Raw genomic sequence first — 21,118 nt, 5'->3', positions numbered from 1 at the left:
GCAGAGATCACGCCACTGCACTCCAGCCTGTGTGACAGAGCAAGACTTCGTCTCAAACCAACTAAATAAAGACATGGGAGATGTTTAAGTGTATATTACTAAGTGAAAAAAGCCCATCAGAAAAGGTTACATACTATATTATTCCAACTCTGACATTCTAGAAAAGGTAAAACTATGGAGACATTAAAAAGACCAGTGGTTGGCAGGGGTTAAGATAGGAAGAAGGGATAAATAAGCAAAGCAGAATTTTTAGCACAGTGCAACCATTCTGTATGATACCATAATGGCGAATACATATCATTATATACATTCCTCAAAACCCACAGAATATACGAGAAAATCCTAATATGAAACATGGATTCTGGGAAATAATGATGTGTCAGTGTAGGTTCACCAATTATAACAAATGTACCACTATGATAAGGGATGTTGACAGTGAGGGAGGCTATGGACGTGTGGAATTAAGGAATATATGGGAACTCTCTGTACTACCTGCTCAATTTTGTTGTGGATCTAAAACAGGTCTAGGTCAGGCGTGTTGGCTTATACCCATAATCTCAGCACCCTGGGCAACAAAACAAAACCCCATCTCTACAAAAAACTTAAAAATTAGCCAGGTGTGGTGGCATTCGCCTGTAGTGTCAGCTGCTCAGGATGGTGAGGCAGGAAGACAGCTTGAGCCCAGGAGGTTGAGACTGCAGTAAGCCATGATTGTGCCACTGCACTACACCCTAGGTGACAGAGCAAGACACTGTCCCAAAAGGAAAAAGAAAAACTAGCCAGGCCTGGTGGCCTGTGCTTATAGTCCTAGCTACGCAGGAGGCTGAGAAAGATTGAGCCCAGGAGTTTGAGGTTACAATGAGCTATGATCGCGCCACTGCATTCCAGCCTGGGCAACACAGCAAAACCCCGTCTCAAAAGATAAAACAGGCTGGGCGCAGTGGCTCACACCTATAATCCCAGCACTTTGGGAACTCAAGGTAGGCAGGTAGCTTGAGCTCAGAGTTCGAGACCAGTCTGGGCAACATGGTGAAACTCTGTCTCTACAAAAAAATACAAAAATTAGCCAGGCATGGTGGCACACAACTGCAGTGCCAGATACTCAGGAGGCTGAAGTGGGAGGATTGCTGGAGCCCAGGAGTTTGAGGCTGCAGTGAGCTATAATTGTGCCACTGCACTCTGGCCTGAACAACACAGTAAGATCCTGACTCAAAATAAAAATAAAATTTAAAAATCAGAAAAAAAATCTCTAATCCTGCTCTACTACTATTCACTTCTCTTTTCTCTAATGCCCAGTTTCCTCTTTTCCTAATAATCTTGAAAAGGAATAAAGAAAAAGCATACAGAATTAAATCATATGCACTCAAATTTCACATAAAAAAATAAAGATTAAGCAAGAGTTACTGGATCATGGTTTCCCTAAATCAAAAATTTAATCACATGTAACTTCTTTCCTCAACCTTCTGTAGCAGCGCTATCCAAGAGAACATTCTGTGTGATGATGCAAACATTCTATATACCATCTAACACAGTAGCATTTAGCAATGTGTGGCTTTTAAGCACTGGATAGTATGATTGAAGAACAGCATTTTTCATTTCATGTAGCCTAGTGGCTACTTCACAGGATAGCATAGCTCTGTAGCCAATCAGAGATCTGTCAATTCTTTTTTTTTTTTTTCCCCTTGAGATGGAGTCTCACTCTGTTGCCCAGGCTGCAGTAGAGTGGCACGATCTCGGCTCACTGCAACCTCCGCCTCCCTGGCTCAATCAATTCTCCTGCCTCAGCCTCCTGAGTAGCTGGGATTACAGGCATGCGCCACCACACACGACTAATTTTTGTATTTTTACTAGTGATGGGGTTTCACCATGTTGGTCAGGTTAGTCTTGATCTCCTGATCTCAAGTGATCCACCCCCTCGGCATCCCAAAGTGCTGGGATTACAGGCATGAGCCACCGTGCCCGCTATTGTCGACTCTTTCTTCAAAGTTTCTCATCAATGTTCTTTCTTATTTCTACCAATGTCATAGTAATTCAGCACTATACACGCCTAATATGTACACTACTCTCTATATATGCCATTGAAATATTACTTCTCTCCCTACACTTCATCGAAATATTGTTTTAATGTTATTTAAATTTTTATCATTCAAAATGTTCGAGATTCTTCAAAACTTAAAAGAACAGAAAGAATAAAGTCCATACAGCTTTCAAAATCAAAGTATCACAATTTGACTTGATTGTATTTCTCGTCTCATTATCCACAAAAATCCTGATTCAGTAAAAAAGATCTACTCATTATTCCTCACAAAAATGTTAAGCCTTCTCTTTAGTTGTACGTTACCAATCATAGATGACTATCTATGTTCATTTTAAAAATCAAATCTTAACTCTTTCCTGTCTATGAAAACAAACCATTCTGACCACTTCTAAGTTGCAAAGCTAACGTATGATTTTTTTAAATATTTAATATTGATTTATTGCTTTAATGGTTACTTAGATCTTTTATTAACTTTTCATTTCTTTCATACTTTGTTCCTAAACTTGAAGGAAAGGGCATAGCCCCGAGAGTAGTGCTCTCCACACAGCATTCACTCAGATGTGAATTAATTCAAAGGAGTTAAGAAGGATAATACAGGAAAAAAGGATTGAGTTTTTCTCAGCCAATAACTCATACACTGTTCTTTGGCATTACTAAAAGCTCAAAATATAGCTGAGTTCCTGATAGGTTCCTGATAGGTTTCTGGCAGTTTCCTGGCCTTGCAACGTGGCTCAGTACACCAGGGGAGAGAACTCGTGCTTTCTCTTCACATCTTTAAGGAACAGTACCTTAGTTCTGGAAGGAAACTGAAGTAGTTTCCTAGGTCTAAACCAGAGTCCAGGCTCCACCTGAAAGCATTAAGAGGTTTCTTCCTAAATAATTTTTTGGCTTTTTTGTTTTTTTGGGGTTTTTTTTGTTTTGTTTTCTTTGAAACAGGGTCCTGCTCTGTCGCGCAGGCAGTGATGCAATCTTGGCTCACCTTAACCTCCTGGGCTCAAGCCAACCTCCCGAGCTCAAGCAATCCTCCCGCCTCAGCCCCACCGAGAAACTGGGACTACACGCGCATGCCACCACACCCAGCTAACTTTTTTTGTACAGATGGGGTTCCACACGTTGCCTCGGCTACTTCCTAGTTTCTAATAAGTCAAATAAAATTCATTTCCCCAAATGGTGTCAGCTAAGCAGATGGGGTAAAAGGAAAGAATACAGTAAGAAAAAATTATCTACCTTTTAGTTTAACCTTTCGAAAATACGACTTTTAGCCATTTCCAATTGTTATCAGATTATTAATCTGCCTGGAAAAACCTTTTACCCAAAGAAAAAAAGGTATTTATCTTATTTTCTACAGAATGTTTGATTAAAATTTTGGCCAGGCATAGTAGTTCACACCTGTAATCCCACCATTTTGGGAGGCCAAGGTGGGTGGATCACCTGAGGTCAGGAGTTCAAGACCAGCCTGACCAATACAGTGAAACCCCATCTCTACTAAAAATACAAAAATTAGCTGGGAATGGTGGCATGCACCTGTAGTCCCAGCTACTTGAGAGGCTGACAGGAGAACTGTTTGAACCCAGGAGGTGGAGGAGGCAGTGAGCCAAGATTGCACCACTGCACTCCAGCCTGGGTGACAGAGCAAGACTCTGTCTCAAAAAAAAAAAAAAAAAATTTGTTTTAAGTAAAACTAGTTGTTTCTAATTTATTCTATTTTTAGTCTTAAGTAGAACAAAACTTTATTTCCAGTTCCTGATATTGTCCATTTAACATGAATTAACACCAGAGTACCAAATGACTTCTTCTATATACTTCTCACCAACAGACAAACCTAACAGATAAAATTGGCATTAAATAAAATTAAGATATTTTGTCAAGCATTTGTGAGTACTTAATGTCTATGAAAGGCATAAAATGAAAAGCCCAATAAATGTTTTAAAGTCATAACCCAAAATCTAGAACTGTGATCACAGCAGAACAGCTTCAAGATAGGTATATTTTCTTCTTCTCTCCATACACTATAGAATACCACAATGTTTTGGAAGTCTCTTCCTTAGACTCTATGTGTACCTACATTTGAAAACAGCAAAAGATAAGAATATCGACCTTGATAACAGCAAAGAATGGCCAACTGCTAAACTCAATTCCTTCTCTTGAGCTTATTTCAAAAATGAAAAAAATAACCCATGGCTCTGTCCCATCAAGGGGGGGTTGGAGGAGGGGTCCGGCTGGGGCAGGAAATAATCTTCCCTAGGTTGCTACATTGCTTTGCAGCTTTGCAAGAGAGCCAGAATGCGTTTGGAAGATGATGACTTCACCTTGTTCCATAAATCAACTTCCCTTGGCATCTTGGAAGAGTAGAGCAGATATTTCCTGATTGATTTATTTACTCTTCCTCTCAGAAATTAAGAGTTTTCCTTAAGGTGAAGAATTAAGACTTTGAAATCAAATGTTTTTATAATTTTAAGAAACTAAATGATCACCAGAATTGAATAATGTACACTGAGTAGAATTTACTTGAACTAACTTCCTCTACGAGGTTTGTATATAAAATATACTGAATTATTTTTGTCCTAGAAGCATTCTATAATTTAGCTACCTGATAGAACTATTTTTCTTTTCACAATGCAAGGATATTAACATAGTCAAAATAAAAAAGTACAAATTTCAAATGATAAAACAATATCTAGCTATAGATATTCTATGTCCACGCACCTTATATTTGGTGAAGTGGTAGGAGGGAGTGTGTGGGAAAGTCAGATGAAGTAAGAAATACAAAGGATGACCACAGGTAGAGAACCAAAAAAGTAAAAACTCACCCTATCCTGGGTAGAAGTAGCTGGATGAATGAAACAATGAATACAAACCCTTCAACCAAAGGTAAGTATTAATACAAGCATATGAATTTAACGGAGGCCAATAAAGACCTTTAAATAATCCAGTATCTGGTACCTATATAAAGATTTATATGAAATGAATTGGTGATCTCAGTTCAGATATCCTGGAGGTCTTATTAATGTGAGTGTACAGTACTGAAGGTAACATGTATACAATAAAAAGAGATTCCATTTCAGATATGGGTAAACAGCAATTCAATTAAATTACTATTTTCACAAGATATCTGAAATGGTTCAAAATTGCTAAAAAAATTTTGCTATTTCCACAAATATTAAATACCCATTATGCCTAAAATGCACTTACATTAAAAAATATATTTTGTAATAAAACAGATTTACTCTGTGGGAAATTTTTTTTTTTTTTTAAGTATACTACAAATTCTGAGGTCTTAATTTTCTAGAATTTTTCTTTTTTAATCTTATAAAGAAAAACTCTCATGATAACAAAGAGAAGGTAAAGGAAATCTCCAAACAACCTACTTGGTATAATACCTATCACGATCAATCTCCAAAATAAAACTGTGCCAAGAAATGTAAATATTAAATAGGTTTATCAACAGTAAATAATTATTGAAATCAAAGGAAATTTTTTTTAAAAAACATACAAGTTAAATAGCATTACTTCTGACAAGTACAATCACTACTTTAGAAAAGTAAAATTTAAATTCAAAATCCCACAACATAAACCAGTCAGAATAAATTAGCTGGTTTTTATGTTTGGCTTTGTTTTTAAAAAGCCAGTATACATACTACATGTGCTTTGTACATATTACTATCTCTTAAAAACATAAATTCTTCAGTGATTTAAATTTGGCAACTCATCTCATTAAGAGACCGACCTAATTATCTGATTTTTTTGCATTTTAGAATTCACAAATTCCACTTACCACATATTTAACTGCACTTATAAACTGGTTGTGGAAAAGGAGATGCTGTGTTTCATCTTCTGGATTTGAAGCTGTATACAGCATTCCACAAACATTACAAGAAACTGCTCCAAATCTTTTTTGTCCTGCATCCTATTTACAAAAAACACACAAAAGTTTTTTTCCTTCCAAAAGAATTATTCCAGAATATTAGCCTCTAAGGCTATAGTGTGAGCATAAAGAATTGTTTAATCTACAATGAATAACATTCAATGTTAATTACTAAAAATAACGTTAATCTTTGAAATCTACATGTAATTTTACTAAGAAATGTTTCCATTTTAGTAACCTGATCCACAGCATATAACAATTTTTTAAAAACTGACAAATAGCTTTAACACTACAAACTTAGTCCTAAAGCCCCAAATAGGAAATACTCTATGAATGAGAACTAATATATATTTCGTATTTGCAGTAATTATACTACTAACGTGTAGAAGAAAAAGTTTTTTTGATACAGGGTCTCATGGTCTCACTGTGTCACCCAGGCTGGGACTACAGGGATGTGCCACCATGTCTGGCTAATTTTTGTTTTTGTTTTGAGACAAGGTCCCGCTCTGTCACCCAGGCTGGAGTGCAGTGGCACGATCTTGGCTACTGCAACCTCTGCCCCCCAGGTTCAAGCGATTCTCCTGCCTCAGCCTCCCAAGTAGCTGGGATTACAAGAGTGTGCCACTGCACCAGACTAATTCTTTGTATTTTTAGTAAAGATGGGGTTTCACCATGTTGACCAGGTTGGTCTTGAACTCCTGACCTCAGGTGATCCACCTGCCTTGGCCTCTCAAAGTGCTAGGATTACAGGCATGAGCCACCACGCCTCGCCACCTGGCTGATTTTTATATCTTTTGTAGAGAGAGAATTTTACCATGTTGCCCAGGCTGGTCTAGAACTGAGCTCAAGTGATCCTCCTGCCTTGGCCTCCCAAAGTGCTAGGATTACAGGTGTGAGCCACTGCGCCCAGCTAGACTCTTTTTATTTTTATTTTTAATTTGAGGTAGAGTCTTGCTCTGTCACTGAGGCTGGAATGCAGTGGCGCCACCTTGGCTCACTGCAACCTCCCACTCCTGGGTTCAAGCGATTCTCCTGCCTCAGCCTCCTGAGTAGACGGGATTACAGGCACCCACCATCATGCCCAGCTAATTTTTGTATCTTTTAATAGAGACTAGGTTTTGCCATGTTGGCCAGGCTGGTCTCAAACTCCTGACATCAGGTGATCCACCTGCCTCAGCCTCCCAAAGTGCTAGGATCACAGGCATGAGCCACCGCACCCAACCACTCCATTTTTTAATGTCTTAAAAGTCTGGGGGGCCACCTGAGGTGGCTCACGCCTGTAATCCCAGCACTCCGGATCACGAGGTCAGGAGTTCAAGACCAGCCTGGCCAACATGGTGAAACCCCGTCTCTACTAAAAATACAACAAATAGCCAGGCACGGTGGTGCGCACCTGTAAACCCAGCTACTAGGGAGGCTGAGACAGGAGACTCACTTGAAACTGGGAAGCAGAGGTTGCAGTGAGCCAAGATTGTGCCACTGCACTCCAGCCTGGGTGACTCCGTCTCACAAAAACAAAAAGAAGAAAAAAATTAACAATTAGCTGTGTGTGGTGACGCATGTCTGTTAGTCCCAGCTATTCAGCAGGCTGAGGTGAGAGGATCACTTGAGGCTGGGAGGTTGAGGCTGCAAGTGAGCTGTGATCACACCATTGCACTCTAGCCTGGGTGACAGCGTGAGACCCTATCTTAAAAAAAAAAAAAAACCTACTGATTATGTTGACTGTAACTACATAAATGTTCTAGTACTTTGGGTGCCTTAATTTTTTTATATTCACTCATTCAAGTTAGATTTTTAATCAAAATATCTCCTCTTTTCCAATTTATCTTCCTGTAATTTAAAATGTAATTTTAAAATAATAATGTATTCTGCAATATAGATATTTAAAATCATTTTATACATTAAGTTCCATGTTATTTTTTTTTTTTTTTTTGAGATGGAGTATCGCTCTTGTTGCCCAAGCTGGAGTGCAATGATGCGATCTCAGCTCACCGAAACCTCCACCTTCTGAGTTCAAGGGATTCTCCTGTTTCGGCCTCCCGAGTAGCTGAGATTATAGGAACGCATCACCACGCCCAGCTAATTTTGTATTTTTAGTAGAGATGGACTTTCTCCATGTTGGTCAGGCTGGGCTTGAACTCCCGCCCTCAGGTGATCCGCCCATTTCGGCCTCCCAAAGTGCTGGGATTACAGGCATGAGCCACTGCACCTGGACAAGTTCCATGTTATTTTAACATTTAAATCAACTACTGAAAGGAGGTAGTGATCAAATGACAAATCTAAGAAAGTAACAGATGTGAAATAAAGTATCATAATTTTTTCTAAAACTAGAAGTATGAAAACAATTACTGTTACAAGACAAAGTCACTATTTAAGAAGGTGGTTGTGATAATACCAGGAATATTTTTCTGAGACAGACTCTCGCTCTGTTACCCAGGCTGGAGTGCAATGGCGCAATCTCAGCTCACTGCAACCTCCGCCTGCCAGGTTCACGCGACTCTCCTGCCTCAGATTCCTAAGTAGCTGGGATTACATGCATCTGCCACCACGCCTGGCTAATTTTTGTATTTTTAGTAGAGACAGGATTTCACCATGCTGGCCAGGCTGGTCTCAAACTCCAGACCTCAGGTGATCCACCCGCCTCAGCCTCCCAAAGTGCTGGGATTATAGGCATGAGTCACTGCACCTGGCCTGGGACCATTTTTCATAATAAAATTTATTATGACAAAAAGGCTCTTTGGCAAAAGTGAATGAATTTATTCTTTAAAACCTTGCATAAATACAATGCTGCTATGATTTTGATATGATTTGATTTGTCTCCACCAAAATTTATGGGGAAATTTGATCTCCAATGTGACAGTGTTTGGAGGTGGGGCTTAGTGAGATGTGTTTGAGTCATGGAGGTGAATCCCGCACAAACAGGTTAATGCCCTCGAATGCCCTCCTGCTGGGGTGAGCAGGCTTGAAAAAAAAAAAGAGTCTGGCTTCCTTGGTTTCTCTCTCTTGCTTCCACCCTTACCACGTGGTCTCTCTGCACATGAGCTCACTCCCTTTCTGCTTTCATCCATAAGTTGAAGCAATCTGCGACCCTCACCAGAAGAAGATGCCAGGCCATAGAACCATAAGCCAAATAAACCTCTTTTCTATAAAAATTACCAACCTCAGATATCATATAACAGCAACACGAAATATACTAAGATGGTTCTAACAACAATTCACCAAAATGGTCAAGTTGTATACTTACTATAATCAACTGTTTTTCATCAGTTTTCTCTGCTTCTTTTAGTTTCAAGTCCTTTGGAATTGTTATCTCCAAATGGGAATTACACTTGGGCAAAGAATGATTTCGTGGTGTCTCCCTTTAAAAAAAAGAATAAAACTACTAAATGTTACAGATCCAAGTCATTTCAAATCATTGGAGAGGAAAAAATAACTTTTCTTTTTTTTTTTTTGAGACGAAGTCTTACTCTATCACCCAGGCTGGAGTGCAGTGGCGTGATCTTGGCTCACTGCAAACTCTGCCTCCTGGGTTCATGCCATTCTCCTGCCTCAGCCTCCCGAGGAGCTGGGACTACAGGTGACCGCCACCACGCCCGGCTAACTTTTTTTTGTATTTTTAGTAGAGACGGGGTTTCACCGTGTTAGCCAGGATGGTCTCGATCTCCTGACCTTGTGATCCACCTGCCTCGGCCTCCCAAAGTGCTGGGATTACAGGCGTGAGCCACCGCACCCGGCAAAAATAACTTATTTTCTACACAATGCTGATAAATTTCAGCTTCAACAGAGGGAGAAAAACCTTTTAAAAATCAAGGGGCAGGCCTGGCGTGGTGGCTCATGCCTATAATCCCAGCACTTTGAGTGGCCAAGGCAGGCAGATTGCCTGAGCTCAGGAGTTCGCGACCAGCCTGGGCAACACAGTGAAACCCCGTCTCTACTAAAATAAAAAAATATAAAAAATTAAAAAATTAGCCGGGCGTGGCAGCGTACTCCTGTTGTCCTAGCTACTCAGGAGGCTGAGGCAGGAGAATTGCTTGAACCCGGGAGGCAGAGGTTGCAGTGAGCCGAGATCACGCCGCTGCACTCCAGCCTGGTGACAGAGCAAGACTCCGTCTCAAAAAATAATAATAAAGGGGGAAAGAAAATTACTAATTTTCAGTAAAAAAACAGAAACTAATTTTCAGTAAAAAAACAGAAACTAATTTTCAGTAAAAAAAACAAAAACTAATTTTCAGTAAAAAAGAAGGCAACACTTACCATAGTTTGAATATGCTTTTAAGTTTTACAGTTTTAGCTATCTAAGTCATTCCAATTTGCACTAAATACTGTTTTTGTTAATACAAAAGGCAAAATAAGTCAGATCTATTTAATTCTGACATTAAAAAGAAAACAAAAAGCTCTTAATCTTACTTAAAACACTCTTACATGTTGCTAATACCCAGTATTTCTAGAAGTCTAGGGAAAAGGGCATTCTCAAACACTATTGAGACAGGCCCAACCACTTTGGAGGAAAGTCTGGCAATGCAGGATAAGTTCTATAGCTATGAGACACAGACACACAAGCAAGCAAAGATATATGTGTTTAACATAGGATACGAACCAGAAATATCCAAAATGTTCATAAAGTATAGGACTGTTAAACCACGGTAAAGTCACACAATGAAATTTAATGCAGAATTTAGAAGAATAAGGTAGCTGACAGATACTGTGGCTCACACCTATAATCCCAGAGATTTGAGAGGCCGGGGTGCGAGATTCATTTGAGGCCAGGAGTTCGAGACCAGCCTGAGCAGCATAGCAAGACTTTGTCTCTAAAAAAAGAATTTTTTAAAATTATCCAGGTATGGTGCCACACTATAGTCCTTAGCTACATGGGAGGCTGAGGCAGAAGGATCACTTGAGCCCAGGAGTTCAAGGCTGCAGTGATTGTGCCACTGCACTCCAGCCTGGGTAACTGAGCAAGACCTCAACGCTAAAAAAAAAAAAAAAAAGAATGAGGTAGTACGGTAAAAAAAATGTCCATAGCAAACAGTATGTATAGGCATAGAAAGAGCTGTAATGAAAAGAGAATCTGTAGGTAAACTGAGGGTTACTAGCATAACTTTTTAGGGAAGAACCCTAAACTCAAAACTGGTAAGTTAAAATCCTTAAGCCCTATAATTTAATTAATAGCTTACCTGTTATCACTGCTTTTAGATGTCTGGTTATTGAAAATACTGTGCTGTTGGGGAGCTGAACCTGTAATTTAATCAAGAAGGTGGGTTATATATTGAGTTTTATACTAGTTTTCCATCTAATGGATAAAATCATTATACATAAAGAAAAAAAAGCCTTCAATGCATTAAATGACTTATTTTTAATAAAGACCATCTGATAAAATTATAACCTCCTTCCTAGATACCATTCTTCAGACAAAAGGCAGAAAGGCTGTCTCATACTCAGACTACAAAGCTGCAAAGAGATGTAATGGTAGATTAGCTTACCTCTAATTTAACCAACAATTATTAGGACTGAACAATAAGGAAATTGTTTCAATGCCTGCATGATTATATAATCTCTAAGTAGAAATAAATGAAAACATTTTGTTTAAAAAAATAAAAATAAAAAAGACCCCGGGCATAGTGGCCTCACATCTGTAATCCTAGCACTTTGGGAGGGCAAGGCAGGTGGATCACTTGAGGTCAGGAGTTCGAGACCAGCCTGGCCAACATAGGGAAACCCTGTCTCTACTAAAAATACAAAATAAGCTGGGTGTGGTGATGTGTGCCTGTAATCCCAGCTGCCCAGGAGGCTGAGGCAGGAGAACTGCTTGAACCTGGGAGGCAGAGGTGGCAGTGAGCCGAGATCGTGCCACTGCACCCCAGCCTGGGGGACAGAGCGAGGCTCCGCCTCAAAAAAAAAAAAAAAAGATGGTCTCTGGAATTTTAGTCAGAATAATAAATAAAGGCAATAAGCAATCCATTTTATTTCCTAATGAATAAATGCATTTCTCTTATTTATATTACATTCTCTCTTCCCCAATTCAGAGAAAAAGTTAAATCATGTCAATAATTATCCGAACTCAACATTCTGCTCCATGTATATCTTTCCTTTAGCAGAGAAACAACAGGAATTAAGAGATTTCTTTTCTATACCCTCTACTGTCTCATCCAATATAAGTGAGCAAATCCTCATCCAACAGTTCAAATAATTTTTTTTCTTTTGGTTTTTGAGACATGAGACAGACTCTCACTCTGTCACCCAGAGTGGAATGCAGTGGTGTAATCTTGGCTCACCTCTGCCTACCAGGTTCAAGCAATTCTCCTGACTCTGCCTCTCAAGTAGCTGAGATTACAGGCATGCACCACCACGCCTGGTTAATTTTTTTTGTATTTTTAGTAAATAGAAATGGAGGTCTCACCACATTGGCCAGGCTGGTCTCCAACTCCAGGCCTTAAGTGATCTGCCTGCCTAGGCCTCCCAAAGTGCTGCAATTACAGGCATGAGCCACCACACCCGGCCCAAATAATGTGTTATAAAAAAAAAAGTTCACAAGGTTCCAAAACTAAAGCTTTTGGACAACTTGCAAAGTGGACAATTTGCAGCATTTATTAAATCCTTAATTTAGAGATAGGATCATTCAGATGGAAAACTGAGTAAAATAAGGGTTAAAGATAAGAACCTGAAATGGTAAAGCACAAATAATAAAGTACTTAAGAAATAAGCTGCTACCACTATTTTATGCAATTCATTAAGAACACTTCTCAAGAAAGTAAGTCACAAATAAAAGTTGTTTAAAAAACAAAAGAACTTTTGGTAGGGAGTCAAAGGGTAGTACTTAGGTACTTTAAACAAACCAATCAACAGAAGTAATTCTGAAAGAATGGGTGATAGTCATGATAATCACATATTTGAAAAATATAGCAATGGTTAAAAAGAATTTAACAACCCTATTTGATATATAACATTTTCTGTAATACTGACAAAAATGTCACTGAAGACTATGAAATCCAAATGATATTTCCAAAGTATTACCTGGAAATTTATTCTCTCCTGTATCAATTTTTGCTTGACCGAGCAGAGTCGAAACAGCAGTAACATTTTCCACTGGACTGTTTTCTAGCTTGGATTCCAAACATTGGCTGAAATTCTGAACACATATAATTCAAAATTTTTACATCAACTTTGGGTTTTATCTAAATACACTTTCAGTAAATTTTAGCATACTAAAAAAATTTAAGATACTTTTTATTTGGAATAATTAATACAGACATGAAGTCTCCCCATGATCTTGCTACAAGCTACCCTCTCAGCATCAGGGCCCATTATTACCCTTCATGCTAAATTTAAAAACAAGCAGGGTACAGCAGTGCATGCCTGTTGTCCCAGCTACTCAGAAGGCTCACTAAAAGGGGAGGATCTCCTAAGCCCAGGAGTTTGAAGCCAGCCTGGACAACATAGTGAGACCCTATCTCAAAAAAAGGAAGTATCTCTCCCACAGATATATTCAATAGTTTCCTGGCTCTATACCTTTTTTCCAAGTTTCGTCTGTCTAGACTATAATGTCCAATATGGTCATCACTCCCACATCTAACTAGTGAGCGCACTTAAAATGTGGTATCACTTGAAATGTGTTGAAAGCATAAATCACACCAGATTTTGAAAACTTAAGCACCCAGCCGGGCACAGTGGCTAATGCCTGTAATCCCAGCACATTGGGAGGCCGAGACGGGCAGATCACTTGATGTCAGGAGTTCAAGACCAGCCTGACCAACACAGTGAAACCTCGTCTCTACTAAAAATACAAAAATTAGCTGGGCATGATGGCAGGCACCTGTAATCCCAGCTACTCGGGAGGCTGAGGCAGGAGAATTGCTTGAACCTGGGAGGCGGAGGTTGCAGTGAGCTAGGATAGTGCCACTGCACTCTAGCCTGGGTGACAAAGTTAAACTCCATCTCAAAGAAAAAAAAAAAAAGACAGGTTAAATAAAAGATATTAAAATTAACTTTATCTATTTTTCTTTACTCCATTAATGTGGCTACCAGATAATTTTAAATCATGTATGTGGCTCACTTATATTCCTACTGGATAGTGCTGATCCAGAATACCTTTCCCCCTATATAAATTCAACTCATTGCTCCTCTTCCATAAAGCCTTTCCCAATCTTCTCTAGCTGTTCTTCATCTACTTTGTCTAAATCTCTTCCATGTGCTTATCACTTGTTATTTTCAATCAGTTATTTGTGTCTGACTTACCTATAAAGCTTAAAAGCAATAACCATATTATATTTACCTTTTTATTCCCAATAGCCTCTAATTCAGAATCTTGCCAAAGCAGATACTCAATTAGTAAATAACAAAAGAAAATACTTCAGGCCGGGCGTGGTGGCTCATGCCTGTAATCCCAGCACTTTTGGGAGGCTAAGGCGGGTGGATCATGAGGTCAAGGGATCGAGACCATCCTGGCCAACATGGTGAAACCCTGTCTCTACCAAAAATACAAAAAAATTAGCTGGGCCTGGGGCCGGGCATGGTGACTCACACCTGTAATCCCAGCACTTTGGAGGCCCAGGCAGGTGGATCACCTGAGGTCAGGAGTTCGAGGCCAGCCTGGCCAAGATGGTGAAACCCCGTCTCTACTAAAATACAAAAATTAGTCAGGTGTGGTGGCAGGCACCTGTAATCCCAGCTACTCGGGAGGCTGAGGCAAGAGAATCACTTCGACCCAAGAGGCAGAGGTTGCAGTGAGCCAAGATCAAGATCATGCCATTGCACTTAACTGGGTGTGGTGGCGGTCCCCGTTACTCACGAGGCTAAGGCAGGAGAATCACTTGAAACAGGAGGCGGAGGTTGCAATGAGCCAAGATCACACCACTGCACTCCAGCCTGGCGACAGAGCAAGACTCCGTCTCAAAAAAGAAAAAAATACTCCAAACTCCATCAACAGTGGCTATCTCAGGGAAATGGAAATGGAAACTCCTTAAGGGCAGGAAACCTACCCATGTTCTATAGCCCTAGCATAGCACAGCACCTTGAACATAGCAGGCACTCAAATATGTCCTGAAGCAATACGGTCACCACCACATTTCCTGATCACTCGGTGACAGTGGTCAAAATGTTGAGATTAGTGAAAAATAATTGGAAACAATCTGAAAGGTGAAAGTCTTCTTTTTCTTTTGAGATAAGAGTCTCACTCTGTCACCCAGGCTGGAATGCAATGAAATGATCACAGCTCACTGCAGCCTCAATCTCCTGGGCTCAAGAGGTCCTCCCGCCTCAGCCTCCCAAGTAGCTGGGACCACAGGCACACATTACCGCTCCTAGCTAATTTTTAAATTATTTTGTAGAGAGGGAGTCTCACTATGTTGCTCAAACTTGTCTAAAACTCCTGGGCTCAAGAGATCCTCCCACCTCAACCCCACAAAATGCTGGGATTACAGGCATGAGCCACCATGCCTGGCCCAGGGTGAAAGTCTTTTCATAGAGGAAAAGATAAACTTGTGGTATATTCCTATAGTTTTAAAAATACCCAGGTATCAATAAGTATCAAATATAATGTTGATTACACAAAGCCAAGTCACAAAAATATATGTGTTAGTATTTTTGTAAAACACTGAAACACAAACAAAGCTAAGTATTCTTTATGAATTTATATACACATAAAATCACAGAAATAAAAACTGAAAAGATCCACATCCACTTTAGGAGCACATTTAACTATGGGGAGACAGGTAAAGGGAATAAAGAGTTGCGGTCTTCGGCCAGGCGTGGTGGCTCACACCTGTAATCCCAGCACTTTGGGAGGCCGAGTTGGGAGGTTCAGGAGGTCAGGAGATCAAGACCACCCTGGCTAACGGGTGAAACCCCGTCTCTACTAAAAATACAAAAAATCAGACAGGCGTGGTGGCGGGCGCCTGTAGTCTCAGCTACTCAGGAGGCTGAGGCAGAAGAATGGCGTGAACCCAAGAGGCGGAGCTTGCAGTGAGCCGAGATGCACCACTGCACTCCAGCCTGGGCGACAGAGTGAGAATCAATCTCAAAAAAAAAAGTTGCAGTCTTCATCTACACCTATAATGTACCTTTTGTAACTTCAAAGGATTTTCAGTAATTTTTTTTAAATGTTAACTTTTTTCAAATCTGGGTGGTAGACATATGAGAGTAATGTTAATCTCTGCTATATTCTAAATGTTTGCAATATTCCAGAATTTCAAACCATAAGATTTTTAACATAGCAACAAGTTTCTTAGGATTTTTTTTTTTTGAAGACAGACTTTCACTCTGTCACCCAGGCTGGAGTACAGTGGCGTGATCTCGGCTCACTGCAGCCTCCGCCTCCCAGGTTCAAATGATTCTTCTGCCTCAGCCTCCTGAGTAGCTGGGATTACAGGTGTGCACCATCACACCCAGCTAATTTTTTGTATTTTCAGAAGAGATGGGGTTTCGCCATGCTGTCCAAGCTGGTCTCGAACTCCTGACCTCAGGTGATCCAACTGCCTCAGCCTCCCAAAAGTGCTGGGATTAAAGGCATGAGCCACCACGCCCTGCAGGATGGCTTCTTATAATGTTCCTCCAAACAGAGGGGCTGCATAAATTCAAAGTATCTTTCAGTAAAAGCAATGTTATCAAAGGTCAAAATAATGTGGTCTACATAAACATCTTCATTCTAGTACAGTTTAGTACAAAGGAATGAATTAGATTTAATATCCATCAATATACTCTCCATAAACTCTCTGCCTTCTGAGTTTTGACAGGCATTTATGCAGCAAGGAGTTAGAAGACACATTCTCCAACTGTATCTGGAGACACAATCCTGAATAAAAAGCCACTACATCTCTGCAAGAAGCCATAACTTATTACTCACACTACAACTCACTACTTATTTCTAATTACTATCACTGACTGGTAAAATCTCTCTGAACAATCATCTTTTAATTGATGCTTGCATTCCTATCTATATAGAAAATAAAATCTGAGAGTACAATTTGGTGTCTTCTCCCTTTAAGAAAAATAATAGACACTGATCTATTTTAATGGCTTCTGGAATAAAGACCAGACTCCTAACTCACTCACATTTGCTCCTAGACAAAATGTCTCAAAAGAGAACTTTAAATCACTTGCAAAACTTTGAAATGATTTGACTTTTTTCTCTATTCATGATGACTTTTTTTGCTCAAATGATTTCTAATGTTCAGAGTATGTTGTTTTAACAAAGAATGCTGGGCTAAGAATTAGAACACCTGGATTCTAATTCTATTTGTGCCACCAAACATGTTGCCTAAATCACATTCCACTCTCAAGTTTTCTTATTATAAAATTAAACAGTACAAATAAATGAGTTTGATCTATGTTAGAGTTCCAGGGTTCTATTCATACAAAATTTCTGCTTATTGGTTTTATATATTAGTAGTCTACATATAATTTACTTTAGAAAGAAAAGGGCTCAGCTGCTTTCATAAAGTTTAAAACTACTTTCTTAGATAATCAAAATTTATTCCAGATACAAGATTCTGGTTTTCAATTTACTTTTCCATTTCAGAGTCTTGGCCACTACAATTTTATTCTTAGGCTGAAGACTGAATTATTTATACCTCTCAGACATTCTACTTGCCAACTATTCAAAATGGCCACAAAGGTCATCTCCTTAAAGATGTTTAACTTTTAAATTATATCCAGTAGGAAAAAAAGCTGATTAGTCCTAGTTGAAATTAATTTTAATATTTAGGTCAAAAGTAGTCCCTAAAGGCCAGGTGAAGTGGCTCACGCCTGTAATCCCAGCACTTTGGGAGGCCAAGGCAGATGGATCACCTGAGGTCGGGAGTTCGAGACCAGCCTGATCAACATGGAGAAACCCCGTCTCTACTAAAAATACAAAATCAGCCAGGCATGGTGATGCATGCCTGTAACCCCAGCTACTCGGGAGGCTGAGGCTAGAGAATCGCTTGAACCCAGGAGGCGGAGGATGTGGTGAGCCAAGATTGTGCCATTGCACGCCAGCTTGGGGAACAAGGGCGAAACTCCATCTCAAAAAAAAAAAAAAAAAAAGTAGTCCCTAAGAAACGTACTTTCTACGGTAATAATTAATAGGAAAATCAGTGTGTTAAATTTAAAAGGAAAGCTGGAATTCAACCGGCTTATGCTTACATAAAATAAAAATGAAGAGTAAAAATGAGGAAACAATGAGAAGCACCCCAAGTAAATGTGAGACATCTAAAGTTCTATCACAACAAGACTGGGTTAATAAAACTCTCACTAACAACTTAACAGGAGAACTTAAACAACTCTTCAATCTTTTATGACTTGATTCTTATGCTAAAATGTTATAAAGACATTTCTTACAGAAAATATTTAGGCACCTCTATTGTGCATAATAAAAACAGATTACCTTATTTGATGCTGAATCAAAAGAATGTTTCATCTGATTATCCAATGGTGGGTCAGAAGGTTTTACCTCATTAGCCAAATGACAATTTTCAGGAGCCCTTTCTGTGGTTTTATTAATTTCTACTGTAATATCATTAATTTTCACTTCTTCAGAATTAATTTCTTTCATTTTTTCCTGCTGGCAAGTTATATTTCTATCATGTGGCTTTGTCCCTAAAAATGTACTTTGAGTCACTGGATGATGCATCTCTAAAGCTGGTGGTGAAAAACTGGTTCGTAATAAGCCTAATTTAGGGGAAACTTGAGAGTCCAACTTATTGTGCTGCACAGAGTTAAACTTTGAGAGTTTAATTTTAGTCCAGTTGGAGTTCTTCTTGGCTGAGCTGTTCATTCCATTTAGTATACATCTCACAGGCTTTGTTTTTCTACTTGGGAAAAAACGATTACACTGCACATCCTGATTTGTTTCCTTCTGATGAAGTATTTGTCTTTCAACATTGGTCTCTTCCAATTTTATTTCTGTAGGCTTTTCTTCCTTTACACTTTCCATTTGTGAAGATTCCTTTTTTACCTCTACATTATCTGACTCAATTTCACCAGCAATTTCTTCACAGAGCTGGAGAATACTACCTCGTTTGCTCTTTCCTGCTTGCTCGAGCTCATTATCACTTTGTTCAGGCACTGATGGCTGTGGACTTTTTGGGAGTGTTGTGTTAGTATTCACTTGTGTATGAACCGACTTCTTCATCTCATTCTTTTTCGAGACCACTTTAGTAGCCATTTTTGATCTTTTCACCTCAGAAGCTACAGGCACAGGTTTCGTTTCGTCTCTTCTAGTAGTCTTCTGAGGACACTTTTCAGATCCTTGTATGCATTGAGAACTACAAGCACAAGCTGTCCGATGTTCTACTTTGCGTTTTTTCCCTTTGGGAGAATTTATTACTTCATTAATTACTAGATTTTCATCTTCTTTAGAGTCAGACTTTACTTCCAGTACTTTTCTCTTCACATGTTTTTGACTTGTTTTATTAGATTTACTCTGAGTACTGCTACACTGCTCTTTTTTAGTTGACGGCAAACTCTGTTTAACTGCTTGAACTTGACCCTGAATTTCTCTACTGCGTAAAGACCTTCTTGAAACCTCTGTTAATTGTTGTAGCCTTTGTGATCTCCGGTTAAGCTGTTCATTTGCTTTGGGGTTTTCATGTACTAATTTTTTCTGAGATAATTTCTTTTTTGTAGATTCTTGTGAATGTCCCCTCACAGTCACCGTATTTTTATTAATGGATTTAGTAGCTTTATCATTAGATGCTGCCTTTGATGACCTTGTACTCATGCGTGTTTCCAATTCTGGCTGATTTATTTTACTTTCACTGGAAGATTTAGCCTGTGATTTTATAGTCTCCTTTGGACCTGATTTTTTTGCTAGATTCTTTTGAGAATCCTGAATTTCTGTTTCTGAATTCTTATCTTCACTTTTTTTAGTAACTTTGGAGGAATTCTCTTTTGATTTCTCCTGAATGGACATCATTCCTGAGTAATGACTTTCTTTTCTGAGTAGTTTTGAAGAGGATTTTTGTGTCCTGGTAGGCGTGAATGCTGATTAGCTAGTATTATTACTGAGGAGCAGGTCTGAACAATCAACTTTAACTGACGCTGATATACATTTTCAACAAAAATACTAGTTTGCTTCAAGTAAGGTTTCTGTCATTCCTAGAACATGAGAAAAGCTGGCATGAATGCTAAAAGATACTTGCTTTACTTTGGACAAGGTAATAAAAATTTGAGGAAATTTTTGATTATTTTTAACAAGTTTTTTTTATCAAAAGAAATTTAATTCAGGTTCAATCTGTTTTGTTAATTTTTTAATTAATTTTGGTTTCAGGCCTAGCCCTATTACTGGAGGAGTTATTTATCAGTGACCTGTTTTGATAAAATTTTTGAAAACTTTTTTCTTCTGAAGTCTACAGTTATTGGACTTCGATTCACTTGAAACATGTCTTATGGCTAACACGTTTCTTTCCTTGTTTGCTGAGTCTGTTGGTTTGCAGTTCTTATCTAACCTCCTTTGTTCAACAAAATATTCTATTAATATAGATTTCCTTTTGTGCTGCCATTTCTGAAAAATTAAAAAACAAAAATAAAGTTTTGTACAATCCATGAAATATGGCAATGCTAATACTACACAGAAATAACCTTGATTTAAGTAAAATCTAACTCCTCCTTTTGAAATATCTAGTCAGCACACTTAAGGCTAACAGAACGAAGTATCCCAAGTATATTCCTATGAATAATCAATAACTTGTCTTATATAAGCATACAATAGTTGAAAATTAGTGTATTCCTTGAGGTTTACTTACAGTTTTTGCCCCAAAATATAGATTCGATGTCTCAGCCACCATAACTCATGAAAATTAGACAAAACCATTCCTTATAATACGTTCTTAACACATTACACAGCACCTGAAAGAAAAAGGGTTTTTTTTAAAATGTTTAAAAGGACAAAGGAAAGATGTAATCATCCATTCAGCTCTCATCAAATACAACACTCCAAAATTTCATCCTGTCCTACCATTAGTCATTATTTCCTCAAGGCTCATATTACATGTACAGTATTTAATTTTAGTATTTCTAATTTGCAGTCAACTATATGCAGCCATTGGACTAGTAGGCATTCATTCATGTTGTGGAAAAAAGTTTTAAAATACGAAAAACAATTCATAATATAAGCATAAAACGGGTTAAACCAATAAAGTCCTATTTTGGGGAAAAAACAAAGCACATAGATAACTATATACATAGAAAAAGACTGAAATACAGTTAAAGAAGGAAGATTTAAGCACACACATTTACCTCTA

At 38.7% G+C, this 21,118-nt stretch overlaps 1 protein-coding gene across 7 annotated transcripts in view; it reads right to left on the bottom strand.

Moving 5' to 3' along the window:
- ESCO1 (establishment of sister chromatid cohesion N-acetyltransferase 1) overlaps window positions 1-21,118 on the bottom strand; it is a 73,823-nt gene that overhangs the window by 26,884 nt on the left and 25,821 nt on the right. For 5 of the 7 annotated variants that reach the window (XR_004029648.1, XM_030810663.1, XM_030810664.1 and 2 more), the window contains exons 3-8: window positions 20,621-20,723; window positions 18,262-20,379; window positions 12,915-13,029; window positions 11,078-11,138; window positions 9,148-9,262; window positions 5,814-5,945 (exon numbers count right to left, since the gene is read on the bottom strand). Coding sequence is in view for 6 of the 7 variants with exons in the window: in XM_030810663.1 (XP_030666523.1) it covers window positions 5,814-5,945; window positions 9,148-9,262; window positions 11,078-11,138; window positions 12,915-13,029; window positions 18,262-19,791 (1,953 nt within the window). In the remaining variant the exon portion in view is untranslated. Of the gene's footprint in view, window positions 1-5,813; window positions 5,946-9,147; window positions 9,263-11,077; window positions 11,139-12,914; window positions 13,030-18,261; window positions 20,380-20,620; window positions 20,732-21,118 lie in introns of those variants that run through there. The other 2 variants (XM_030810662.1, XM_030810665.1) reach the window with 2 other exon arrangements.

Source organism: Nomascus leucogenys, chromosome 4 (genome assembly GCF_006542625.1).
Source record: "Nomascus leucogenys isolate Asia chromosome 4, Asia_NLE_v1, whole genome shotgun sequence".
NCBI classification, from domain to species: domain Eukaryota; kingdom Metazoa; phylum Chordata; class Mammalia; order Primates; family Hylobatidae; genus Nomascus; species Nomascus leucogenys.
The sequence above is the reverse complement of the archived record's forward strand: the minus strand, read 5'-3'. Positions and strand labels throughout refer to the sequence as shown.